This window comes from Pteronotus mesoamericanus, unplaced genomic scaffold, assembly GCF_021234165.1.
Source record: "Pteronotus mesoamericanus isolate MK-2021 breed Mesoamerican mustached bat unplaced genomic scaffold, CSHL_Meso_final contig_25, whole genome shotgun sequence".
In the NCBI taxonomy this organism is placed as follows: domain Eukaryota; kingdom Metazoa; phylum Chordata; class Mammalia; order Chiroptera; family Mormoopidae; genus Pteronotus; species Pteronotus mesoamericanus.
The window spans coordinates 19182355-19195456 of record NW_026555105.1 but is presented as its reverse complement, the minus strand read 5'-3'; the positions used below and the strand labels follow the sequence as shown (position 1 = coordinate 19195456).

Sequence of the window (13102 nt, the reverse complement as noted above, 5' to 3'; positions counted from 1 at the left end):
CAGAAAGTAGAGTGGTGGTTGCCGGGGGCTGAGGTGAGAGGGGGATGGCAAGTTATCATTTAACGGTACAGAGTGTCAGTTTGGGGAGGTGAAAAAGTTCTGAAAATGGGTGGTGGTGATGGTTGCACAGCAATGTGATTGTACTTGATGGCACTGAAATGTACATTTAAAAAGGGTTAAAATGGTAAATTTTATGTTATACATTTTACCATTAAAAACCTCTTTTGGGGAGTTCTAAAATTCCCAACCAATATTTACCCAGGGACTTCTGTAATGAAGGAACTGAAATGGAACAAAACATTTCAGCTAATCCTTCCATCCTCCTGTATCACTTAATACATTAATCTGTACCACAGGATATGCTCTAACCATGTTTTGAACCATCATCAAAAGGGATTAAATATTCTAAAGGGACATATTCTGTTCTAAGGTTAAGTATATTAACTAAATTCTAGAAACAACAGGGTATAGAATATTTATTTTTAAAATATGCTTCCTAGCTATCTAGATCAGAGCTCTCCAGTAGAACTTTTAAGATGATAGAAATGTTCTTTATCTGTCCTGTTCAAACTGGTAACCACCAGTCAAGTGTGGCTACTGAGAAGTCACTATATGGCTAGTGAGACTAAAAAAGTAAATTTTTAGTATTATTTAAGTTTAATTAAATTCAAATAACCACATGTGGCTACTGGCTACAATATTGATCAGTACAGATCTAGATCTTCTCTTAGGCATACTTCAGGAGTCAAGATGAAACGTGCCTACACTGTATAGTTATGCTTGCTGACCCCTCAGACTCTAAATGCTGTCCTATCCATAACTCTGCCACTATGAGCCACATTAGACTCCAGGAAGGATAGATCACTTTCTGAGTACCTGTCACTTCAAGGTACTATGAAAAGACCTTTTGTGGGCTTTATCTCATTTAATTCTACAGCTTCTAACATTAAGTACAAGAGTTGCACAGGGTATATAAGATTTTTTTCACACATTGGAAATCTGGACTCTAAGGGAAACCCTGGCACAGAAAGCTACATGGAGCCCAAGTCTTGAAACTCACAAAATTTGCAAATTATCAGATACCTAGAATCCCAATCTTCAGAGGTACTCGGGAACGGAGCCGTTTTTTCTTCAGGGCTTTAAGCTGATGTAAACGATTCCAGATGGTCTGTTCAGCCTTCTCCCTACAGAGATCAACAGGTAGACCTGAACCTGCAAATAAACTACAGAGCAATCTAAAAGGGTAGAACAATGGGAATAGAATAAAAACCTTCAATGCTTTAAATGAATACCTAACCTTTAGGCTTACAGAAGGTAGGCAGGGAGCTAAATGAAGAAGCAACACTTGCTCTAATAATCCTAGAATGATGCCCTTCCTGCCCACCTTGAAATCCTGACAAGCCCTTAAGCCAAACTCAAAAACAATCTGTTTCATGAAGCCTTCCCCAACTTTACTGCTGGAGAGTTTATTCTCCTTGCTTTTAACTACCATATCACTTTAACTATACTTTTCCCATACTTAGCATTTATCATTTTTATTGTTTGATTTTTTTCACCTAGTGCTTTTCACCAGATATGGGATCTATTTGTGCATCTGTCCTAGTTCCCAGATCAGACTAACCTCCTTAAAGCCAGACTCTGTGAAGGAAGGGTTCATTTCTGAATCTTCCAAAGCACCTAGTTCTGTGTCTTGTAGCAGAGACCCTCAGAACAAAAACGCTGGATTAATTGATTGTACAGACATCTGAGGAAACGTTAACATTAACATGCCTTGTACATAGAAACAAAGTACAAAATAGAGTATATTTACTTCTGATGGGTGCCACTCATCTCTGCTCAGAACTGTCCCCCAGACCTAATGCTGCACCCTAGTCCTAATGATGTGAACAACATCATAAACATGTGCCATTAGCTACAAGAAAAAAACTTAGGAAAAGTTGAGTAACTCAGCACACTCTGTTTCCTCATCTATACAATGGGTATGAACATCACCTACTTCACAGAGGTATTGTGAGAATTACTCAGTGCATGTTTTGTACTCAGCACAGGACCTGAAAAACAGCACATGTTCAGCAACTGTTGACCAGTTCTACCATTAGTGTCTGCACTGCATAAAACTACAAATCCACTGGTTCGTCTCCTGACACTGTTAGATCTGGCATTATTATATAAGATATATTTGTTCTTAGGTAAAGAACGAATTCCCACCTGATAGAACATGTGACAAGAAGGATCACATCAGCCTGAGTGGAGAGCAAGGAAAAAAAAGAAAATTATGATCTTCGAAATTAGACTTGTAAAATCATCATCCATGGCCCTTCTTTTTTATTGTGGAAAAACATACATAACATTTACCATTTTAACCAATTTTAAGTGTGCAGTTTACTAGCATTAAATACATTCTGATTGTCATGCAACCATCTCCACTATTAACCTTCCAGAATTATTTCATCTGCCCCAAATAAAACTCTGTGCCCATTCAACACTAATTTCCATCCCCAACTCCTTGCAATCCATTTTTTTTAAAGAATCCCTTCTTCTTTTTTTTACAGAAGATTTTATTTATTTATTTTTAGAGAGGGGGGAAGGGAGAAAGAGAGAGAGAAGTCATCAATTGGTTGCCTTTCACCCATGCCCCGACCAGGGGCCAGGCCCACAACCCAGGCATGTACCCTGACCAGGACAGAAACCATTGACCTTTTGCTTTGCAGGACGATGCTCAAACAACTGAGCCATGCCAGTCAGGACATGCAGTCCATTGTTATCTTCGTTCCTTGCCTGAAAGTGAGTACCCATAAAATTTTCAAAAATAATGAAATAAATGTACACTTCGGTCCCATGCTATACACTTTACTCAAGAATTCACTCTCTGCAGGTCATACCCTGTTCCTGAAACTGCACCTAAGAACTGGCACAAATGTGGAGTCTTGCCCAGGCCCAGGGAACATAGGGAAACAGGAAATACGTGTACCTCTTGGAGATTACGGGTCCGCAGGTAGCCACTCTTCTGTAAGATGGACCAGGCAATCTCTGTGTCATTCACATTCATCTGGCAGCCATAGGTCTCAAGGTAGACTACAAAGAGAGGGGGTTCCATGGTAGGCAGGCAAAAGGGATCACGTACCTCAAAAAGTCTCCTTTGCAAATGCCCCAGAAATATTTGGTGCAACTGGTTACCCATTAAGTCCCCAGTTGCCTCAATTCTAAGATACCATTAATTACAGATGTACCACAAAATTAACAGCCTTTCAGAACAAAAGAAATACTACATCTTTTACATACACCAACTATAGGCCATGTCATTTAAAATACAGGGAAAACATGCACGTAAGAAACAAGGAAATATGGTTATAAAAACTATTAGAAAAGGAGGGATTAGCTGACAGCATTGATTATCAACTTAGAGGAAAAATAAAAAAAAATTTTTTAGAGAGGAGAAGGGAGGGAGAAAAAGAGGGAGAGAAACATCGATGTGGATTGGTTGCCTCTCACACGCCACCCGCTGAGGACCTGGCCTGCAACCCAGGCATGTGCCCTGACTGGGAATCAAACCAGCAATCTTTCAGTTCGCAGGCCAGAACTCAAGCGACTGAGCCACACTAGCCAGGGATAGAGGAAAATTTAAATCCATATATTATACTCCTCCTTCTCCAATGAGGTTGTCCAACCTCTGGAGGTAGTAACAGAAGCAAGAGGGTACATAAAGCCACAAAATAAAGATGATACCTACAGTAACTTCAAACATCTTAAATGAACGCAAGCATAGTTATAATGACATAAAACACATTTGCACCGCATTTTAAGAATGGCAACTTCACCCTCGGGCTAGCCCCTTCAAACTAAATTCCTGTATCAACCCCTGCCCTCACCAGCACACTTTAATTCACAGACTCAAATAAATTCTAAATAAAAAGTTGAACTCTGGCCTATGTAGCTCAGTGGATTGAGTGCCGGCCTGTGAACCAAAAAGGTCGCGGGTTTGATTCCCAGTCAGGGCACATGCCTGGGTTGCAGGCCAGCTGGGAGCATGGGAGTGCAGGAGAGGCATCCAACCGACCCATGTATCTCTCACACATTGATATTTCTCTCCCTCTCTTTCTCCCTCTCTAAAAATAAATAAAATCTTTTTAAAAGTTGAACAACAAAGAATTACATAAAAATGAATAGAAAATAGCAGTAATTTTAAAAGAGAGAAAAGGAGAGGGGAAAACATGAAGGGAGGGAGGGAAAAGGAAAGATCAGGATTTTTTAAAAACTTTCCTTGGCTCACTTTCCTTGTCTAAAAAAAGAAACCACCAGAGAGGGACTGAAGGAAACAAATTATAAAGGACTTTAAAAAACCTAGGAGAGGTCACAAGGCATACATACTCTGTGATTTACTAATTCAACTCCTAGAGATTTATTCTGGGAAAAAAAATTTAACAGAAGCAATATCTATCTATCTCTCTCTCTCTCTATATGGAGACAGATATAAAGACATAGACATAGATATAGATGAGACACTTATAGTATTATTTATAATATAAAAATTTTCAAACAACCTAATTTCCAACTATAGAGTGCAGGTTGGAAAACATCATGGTACCACACAATCTGATATTTTGTACCAATTTTTAAAATTTTAATTATGAATAATGTAGTATATGGGGAAACGTTAAATGAAAACAAGTTACAAATAATTTTTACCTTATGATGGCAACCAAATCTTTAAGAATTATAAAGGGAGCCCTGGCTGGATAGCTCAGTTGGTTAAAGTATCATCCCAATATACCAAGGCTTTTCAGGTATGATCCCCAGTAAGGGCTACACAAGAAGCAAACAATTAATGCATAAATAACTGAAGCAAGAAACTAATGGTTCTCGCTCTCTCTCAAAACAATAAATAAAACTTTTTTTTTAAAGAATTATAAAGGGAAAATGTTTTCTGAAACAAGGTAAACACGGAACAGTCTGATTGTCCCTTAATTTCTCTCCAAACTTTTTTAAGGCATTTAATTGATTGTATAATGTTTCTAAGAAAACCTCTGCCTAAACATGAAGAGTGAATTTCTACAGCACCAATTGTGAAAGCTGCTTTATAACTTCAAACAAACTAAAAATTAGAACAGAAATTGCAGGGTTTTCAAAGGTAACCAAAGAGAGAACTATCAGAACTCTACCCCTATCCCGGGCATGTGTATCAACAATGTAAGTTTCTTTATATTAATGTTACTTGGTGGAGTTTGATGATTCCATAATTTAGCGAGCCTTCTCACCCTATTAACACTCCAAAGCCAGGTCTGTAATAAAAGAACTGTTAAGAATCAGGCCATGGATGCTGGGAAAAAGAATAGCAGAAAGCCCAAAGAGAGACAAAAAGTAAAACCAACCTTTCCTCTGCCTTCCTAAAAGTTCATCCACTGTGAGATATGGGGGAGGGTCCACCGCATCTGGAGAAGACAGCTTCTCTTGAGGAACTGAAGCACTTCTTAAAAAATGCTGAAAGGTTGGTCCAGTGGCCAGTCTGGAGCTGAAATCCTTCCTAACTCCATCTTCCTGCAGCCCTTCCGGACTGGGACATGTGGTGGTGGAGAAAGTGCTGTGTGCCCTGCAGGTCCGGAGCAGCAGCCAGGACACAGAGGCCAGTGGCCCCCACCCCAGATACCTCTGTGCGTGGAGGACACACTGTAAATGATGCATGGCACTAAAACAGCCTAAAGTCTGCAAAAGAACGACAGGCATCATCAATATTTTTGAACATTGTGTACAGGACACTATAAGTACTTCAAAGGTATTAATACATTCAATCCTCACAAAAACCCAAGAAGAAGATACTTTTAACAACAGTATCCCTATTTTTACAGGTGAAAAAAACTGAGGCAACTTGCCCAAGGTCACACAAGGAGTGCCAGAGATGCTACGCAAATCCAGGCAATCTGTTTGCAAAACCAAGGGGTGGTAGAGATGAGATGAGAAGCCCTGACAAAATAAAGTAGCACTTTGTGCAGGAACAATTCCAAAGGCTTTAAGCATATTAACTCTTTAAATCTTCACAGCAATCCTACGTAATATAGGCAACGGACACTATGATTATGCCGTTCAGAGATGAGGAAAGGCACAAAAAGGCTGAGAGGTACTTATCTGGCTCCCACAGCAGAAAGCAGCAGAGCTGGCTACCTTGCTATACTGCCTCCCAATACTGTGAAAACCACTTACTCTCTGAAGGCATCTTTCTTTGAGTTCCTTCAAAAAGAATATATCTATATCTAACACGAGGCACCATTATGCCTGATCAGTGACGACTCCTACCCTTGAAGAGTCCAAGGTTACTGCCTTCAAACTCCCCACCCATGGTTGGAGGGATGGAAAAAGGCACCACCTTTACAGAAGGCAATTTACCACTTTCCATCAAAATTACACACACGCAAATCCTTTGACCAAGCAGTTCCATTCCTACATATTTATCCCACAGATATACCCTGACATGTGCAAAATGACCTATGTATATTTGTTGCAGCAGTGTTTTTAATAGCAAAAGAATGAAAGAGATCTAACTATCATCAATAGGGGACTGGTTAAGTAAGTCACAGTACATCCACACAATGGAATAAGATGCAACTGTTAGAAAGTGAAGCTGAATCTATACATGACAAAAGCAAGGAAGCAAAGCTCTAGATACTACCTATAGTATGCTGTACTGAATCTGTGGAGGAAGGGAGGTGGGAACATTAAGGTACATGTAAGTGCACACAGTTATCTCTAGAATGCATAAGAAACAGTGACAGCCTCCCGGGTATAAACCCAGGTGGCTCAAAGTACAAGACTCGGAGCCCTGGCAGGGTTGTTCAGTTGGTTAGAGCATCATCCCAATACACCAAGGTTGCAGGTTCAATCCCCAATCAGGGCACATACAAGAAGGAATCAATGAATGCATCAGTAAGTGGAACAACAAATTGATGTCAATAAATAATTTTTTTTTTTAATTTGGAGACAGACTTTCCACCATGTACTCTTAATGGACTGCCTCACTCCAACCATACCAAACATCCTTATAATTATTTTCACTAGTTTCCTAGGCTTTTACTCGTGCTGTTCTCTCTGGCTGGTATTTCTTCTCTCTACTGACTTGGCCAACTCCTACGCTACTTTTTAGGTCTCTGCTTCTGACCATCACCCTCAAAATCTAGGTGGGGGGGTCCTCCTCTAGGTTCCCAAAGCCTCCTTATAACTCTCTACAAGAGTCATACCCTTCGCTGTTACTACTTAATACTTTCCCATTTCTTATAAGCTGAGAGGTCCCTGAAAGCAAGAAACAAATCTCATTCATATCCACAGCATGTGCTGAACATGTAAAATGAGCAGATGCGCCCTGTTACCTCTCCAAGCTGATCAGCTGCTGTTTGTGCTACCTGTACTTGAGGCAGAAGCAGTGCTGACCTACTTTCAAGTGTCACAGAACAGCAAACTTTTAGTGTGAGCCTTAAAGTCACCAGTTTCTGCCCCTTACTTGTTATGTGACCTTGAGGTCAAATTCCTGACCCTGAGCTGTGAAATAAGGATAAAAGTATTATCTACCTCCCAGGGATGTTGCAAGAATTAAAGAGGATTTTTTAAATCCCAACTTGGCAAACGGTAAATTTTCCGTAACTTCACATCTGCAGCCCACACCCCTTCTCATGGTGAGTATAGAGCATTGTGGTTAAGACCCTAGAGTTAGAGTCTGACCCTAATACTCCCCAACCGGGGAACTTTGGGCACCTGGGAGCTTCTTAAACTCTGGGAGCTTCCTTTCTTCATGTGTAAAACAGGGGTAGTAGTACCTACCATGTCTGTTGTAAGGATCAAATGTGTTAACACAAATAAAATGCTCACATAGCACAATGTAGAGGACTCTGGCGGGGGTGAAGGGGGGGGCGTTCAGAAATTAATTGGTAGTCGGCAAAAACCATGAGACAACAGCCTCACCTCAGTATTAATAAATATAAACAATAAAGCCTCCCGAACATTTTACTGGGTGGTTACAACGTGCCGGGCGTGTCCCATTGATTACCAGTTAATCCTCACTGCAACTCCGTGAGGCAGATTCTACTATCATCCCCCCACTTCACAGCTGACGAAGCTAAGGCTCGGGGTGAACAAGGCTGACCTGCCTAAGGTCACAAGTGAGTAGGCAGCGGGACTGGGGTGCAAACCCAGAGAGTCTGACACCAGGGTCTGCGCTGCGACCACCGCGCCACGCTCCCCTCGAACACCGCGCATTGCCGGACCTCAGCCGCCCCTCCCGCCCCGGCGCGGACCGTGGGCGCGTGAGCAGGCCTACTTCACACGGCGCGCCGCTCACCTCCCGCAGCTTGAGCGCCCAGCGCAGCGCTGCAGAGGCTTCTCTCAGCGCGCAGGGTTGCCCTCTCACCCGTCCGCGGCTGCGCGCGCGCACACGCGCGACTTCCGTTCCTCCGCGACTTCCGTCCGGGCGGTTCCAACGGAGGTACCTCCTCTGCTAAGGTCCGTGTGGATCCAGGCTCCCGCCTTTGTTTTTAATTTTTTTTTAATTGATTCTGGAGAGAAACACCAAGATGTTGCTTCACCCATTCATACATTCATTGGTTATTCTTGTATGCGCCCTGACCCAGGCTCCTTGCTTTGAAAAACCTCCACTGTTCTTTGAACCACACGGTAGCCAGTAGCCGGCAAGTGGCAAGTGAGCGCTAGAAATGTGAGTGCGAATTAAATGGGCTCTAAATGGGAAATACACACTGGATGTCGACGAATGAAGGAAAAATGTCTCATCAATAACTTATATATTGATTCTTTTGTTGAAATAATATTTGGCATATATTGGATTAAGTGTTAATTTCACCTGTTTCTTTTTACTTTTTAATATGGCTACTGTGAAATTTTAAATTACATGCGTGACTCACATTCTCTATTGCACCGCCTCGTGCTATAGGTTAAAGACTTCTAGATTCAAGTATCTAGCTTGCACCCCCTGCTGGAATTACAGATCCATAGTTCAGGGGCCTAAGCTGCACCCCCCCTTAAGGTATCTAATAACAGCTTCTGACTTGATACAGAACTCTTCATTTCCACACACATCCTCACCCAAAAACCTGTTCCTGCCCAGTTCGTACCCATCTCAGTGAATTACACAAGCATCCTCCCAGTTGCACTAGGAGAAACTGAGGAGTCATTTTCATTTCCCTCAATCTCTACACTCAATCTGTCAGCAAATCCTCCTGTCAGGACTAACTTCAAAATGTCTCCAATCTGACCGCTCCCCATTTTTCTGTTCTGGCCTTGCCCTTGTCTCCTTAAGACTACTTACCATACAGAGCCTAAAAGGGTTTATTTGTTTTGTTAACTCAGATCACATCACTCCTCTGCCGAAAACTCAAAGTGACTTGCATTATCTTTGCAATAAATTCAGAATTCCTAGTCTGTCCTAGAAACTGCATGATCTGACCTCTGCTCACTTCCACTTCTCCAACCACTTCTTACTACTCACTTCTAGTATGGTCTCTCTAGCTGACTATACTGCAACTACACGATTTTATTTTATACCTTCAATACCCCAAGCACATGTTTATCTCAGAGCATTTGTACTTACTATTATCTTTCTGGGATGTTCTCCCAAGTTGTTTTATGGCTGGTCCCTCATCCTTTATGTCTCAGCTTAAATATCATCTCTTCAGAGGGAACTGAGGGAAGAAAACATTCCTTCTCCTTCTCTGGTGACCTCTAAGCACGGACCCTGTCCTTCCAGGCACAGCAGTTCCCTGGTTCAAGTCCTACTTATTACTTCACCATGGCCCTTCCCTCTTTACTCTCAGTTTTGTCCTCAGAATCACAAGAGAGAGGAATTTTAGAGCTGGTAGAAAGCCACTTTTTAGGGCTTCCAACATGGAAGTCAGTGAAGAGTTAGGATGTGAACCCGGGTCTCCTAGTCTCTTAGAAATGTGCTCTTTCAAATCTGGACCTTCACCCTAGCAGTCCTATGGGGAGGTGTCACCTTCTCCCTTTGTGGCCAGAGTAGGAGGCAGCAGGTAAGAGAATGTTGGAGCCACTCTTTTGCCAGTTCTAATTACCCATGGGGCAAAGCTGGCAGCATGAGGGATGTTCTCTGGTGCCTGTTATGCTGCCCCCTCCTACACACACACACATTCACACACTCAACAGTCATTTCTAACATCCCTAGTATCCTGCCCCATACACATGCTGGCCCACATGGGAGCCAGGGACCATCACCCACCACAGTCCAACCACAAGGGTGCACTTTCAGTTGTGGAGTCATACAGCGTTGTGTCTTGAGCAATGAAGATGACAAAAACAAAGCCCCAGATTCCAGGTGTTTGGGAGCACCATGTTCCATCCCACATTGGGATCTGTCACTTAGGATTCTATTACTTCTTCAGCCTAACTTCTACTGGTTGATGATCATTCTAATTGCTACTGAGCAATTACTCCTACCCTCCTTCTTCCCCACTGTTGTCAGGCTCAGTCACACGACTTGTTTTAGCCAAAGGAATGAGTGGATAGAATGCAAGAGGATATAAATGTGCTTGTGCAGTTTGTTTGTCTTTGAACTCCAGTGATTTGCCATAAGAAGAGCCTGCCCTAAGAGCTTATATCCTTCATCCTGGGCTCCAGAAGGAACAAACATAGAGTAGACCTGAGCCCTACCCACAATTTGGATCAAAACCACCCAGCCAAACTCAGCTTCTAATAGTCAAACCACAATCAACACGAAGCCTCAGGAGCATAAAAATAAATGCTGTTGCTATGGCCACTGAGATTGTGTTGTTTTTTCCACAGCATTATTGCAGTAGCAGCTGACCTTGAGCATGCCCCTTCAGATGGACATCAGCTTCAGGTCTCCTTTTGAAACCTACTCTAACCCCCTAGAGCAGGTCAGATCCCCACTAGCCTCTCTGCTATTTCCATATGTCTGTCCAATCTGAGTCACACATTTGATTGTGAGAGGTGCTGACTTTCTTTACCCTGTGCATGGAGACCTGTCAGTCTGGCTACCAGAAAATCAGCTCCTGGTCCCAAGGACAAGCACAGAGTAGCTAAGCCCTAGATATCTCTATGATGAAGTGTGGATTAACAGGTCCTGGAGGGTAGCTCAGTTGGTTAGAGCATCATCCCAATATCCCAAAGTTGCCGGTTCAATTCCCAGTCACGGCACATACAAAAGTCAACCAATGAATGTATAAATAAGTGGAACAATGTTTCTCTCCTCCTCCCTCTCCCTCTACATCTCTGTCTCTCCCTCCCTCTCATCCCTCCCTCCCTCATCAATTAAAAAAAGCATGGATTAACAGATGGATAGGCAGATGGATGGATGGGTGGGCAGGGCTGAAATCTCTCTGCTTACCTGCATTTCCCCAGGTTTCTAGAACAAGCTCTGGCCCTGGCTTGTTATATGACTTCATGTGGGCCTGTTTCCTCATGGGGAGACTTGATCAGAACTGCTTAGCCTAGTATTGTACAATTAGCCTCTAGCCACATGTGGCTACTGACCCCTTGATATGCAGCTAGTGTGAATGGGAAACTGAATTTAAATTAATTTCAATATAAGAACTGACACTAATTTAATTATTGGAAAACTTTGGTACATTTAGAAGAAGTTAGGTATGTGAATCTAGTTTTTGAAACTGTAAATTTTATGAAATCTAAATACAAATCAAGTTTTTCCTATGAAAATTTGGCATCTAAGTAGAGATGTGCATAGGTGTAAGATATACACCAGATTTCAAAGACTTAATACAAGAAAAAGAATGTAAAACACTTCATTAATAAATTATTAAATTATGTGTTGAAGTGATATTCTAGATCTGTTGGGTTAAATTAAATATATTATTAAAATTGCCCTGGCTGGTGTGGCTCAGTGGATTGAGTGCTGGCCTGCGAACCAAAGGGTCACTGGTTCGGTTCCTGGTCAGGGCACATGCCTGGGTTGCGGGCCAGTTCCCCAGTAAGGGGCGTACGAGAGACAATCACACATTGATGTTTCTCTCCCTCTCTTTTTCCCTCCCTTCCTCTCTGTCTAAAAATAAACAAATAAAATCTTTAAAAATAAATAACTATATTATTAAAATTATTTTCTTTTTTGAATGTGGCTACTAGAAAATTTACAATTACATATGTGGCTCACATTATATTCCTAATGAATAGTGCAGAGCCAGAAAGTCTGTAAGGTGAACAAGGGCTTAAAGTCAGAAAGACTTACTTTGAAAATTCAAGCTCAGACATTTCGTAGCTGTGTGACTTTGGGCAAGTCACTCTCCCCCTCTAAATCCCAGCTTTCTTACTTGTGAAATGGATCATTGTGCCTACCACAAAGATGTGTGGCAAGGATCCAGGGAGAAAATGCATGTACATAGTGTCTGGCAGACACTTTAAATGTAAGCTATCATTACTGTTGTCACTGTGATTTTCTGGACAATGCAAGCAAGGAGGTTGTTGTAAACATGGCAAACTCACATCCAGCCAACATAGTACAACTTCCAAAGGACGTTCCACTAAGCAGCTCCAAGTGTCCTCCCTTCTGCAGGAAAGGAGCCTAAGATTCTCTATGATGGTTTAAAAATAGGTCCACAAAGTCATTAACATTCTTTTTGTTCAAGAGATGGAAAAAGTTCCCCTCCCCTTGAGTGTGTGCTGGGCTCACTGACTCACTCCTAATGAATAGAATAAAGCAGAAGTGACAGTATGTGACATCTAAGACTGGCTCATAAAAGGCATGGTGGATTGCTCTTGGCCCTCTCTTCTGTGTCACTCACTCTGGGGGAAGCCAGCTGCCTTGTCATGAGCACACTCAAGCAGCCCTATGGTTAGGTCCATGTGGTGAGGAACTGGGGCTTCCTGCCAATAGCAATGAATGAGCAATATTGGAAACAGATCCTCTAGCCCCAGTCAAGCCTTCAGAAGAATACAGCCCCAGTCAACATATTGACTATAATCTCATGACCTACCCTGAGACAAGGAAAACTCAGCATAGCCCTTCTCAAATTCCTCATCTACAGTACTTGAAAGAATACATTTGTTGTTTTAAGCTGCTAAATTTTGGGGTAATTTGTCATACAACACTAACCAATACACTCTCTCTTTGACACTGTGGTTA

General features: G+C 42.0%; 1 protein-coding gene across 3 annotated transcripts in view; it reads right to left on the bottom strand.

Annotated features, from left to right (window-relative positions):
* CDK5RAP1 (CDK5 regulatory subunit associated protein 1) overlaps positions 1 to 8391 on the bottom strand; it is a 29802-nt gene extending 21411 nt beyond the window's left edge. For 2 of the 3 annotated variants that reach the window (XM_054573884.1, XM_054573882.1), the window contains exons 1-5: positions 8300 to 8391; positions 5370 to 5700; positions 2972 to 3075; positions 2209 to 2243; positions 1084 to 1184 (exon numbers count right to left, since the gene is read on the bottom strand). In XM_054573884.1, the coding sequence (XP_054429859.1) occupies positions 1084 to 1184; positions 2209 to 2243; positions 2972 to 3075; positions 5370 to 5679 (550 nt within the window). In that variant the 5' untranslated portion in view covers positions 5680 to 5700; positions 8300 to 8391. The remainder of the gene's footprint in view (positions 1 to 1083; positions 1185 to 2208; positions 2244 to 2971; positions 3076 to 5369; positions 5701 to 8299) is intronic. The other variant, XM_054573883.1, reaches the window with a different exon arrangement.
* Between the last annotated feature and the right edge of the window lie 4711 nt (positions 8392 to 13102).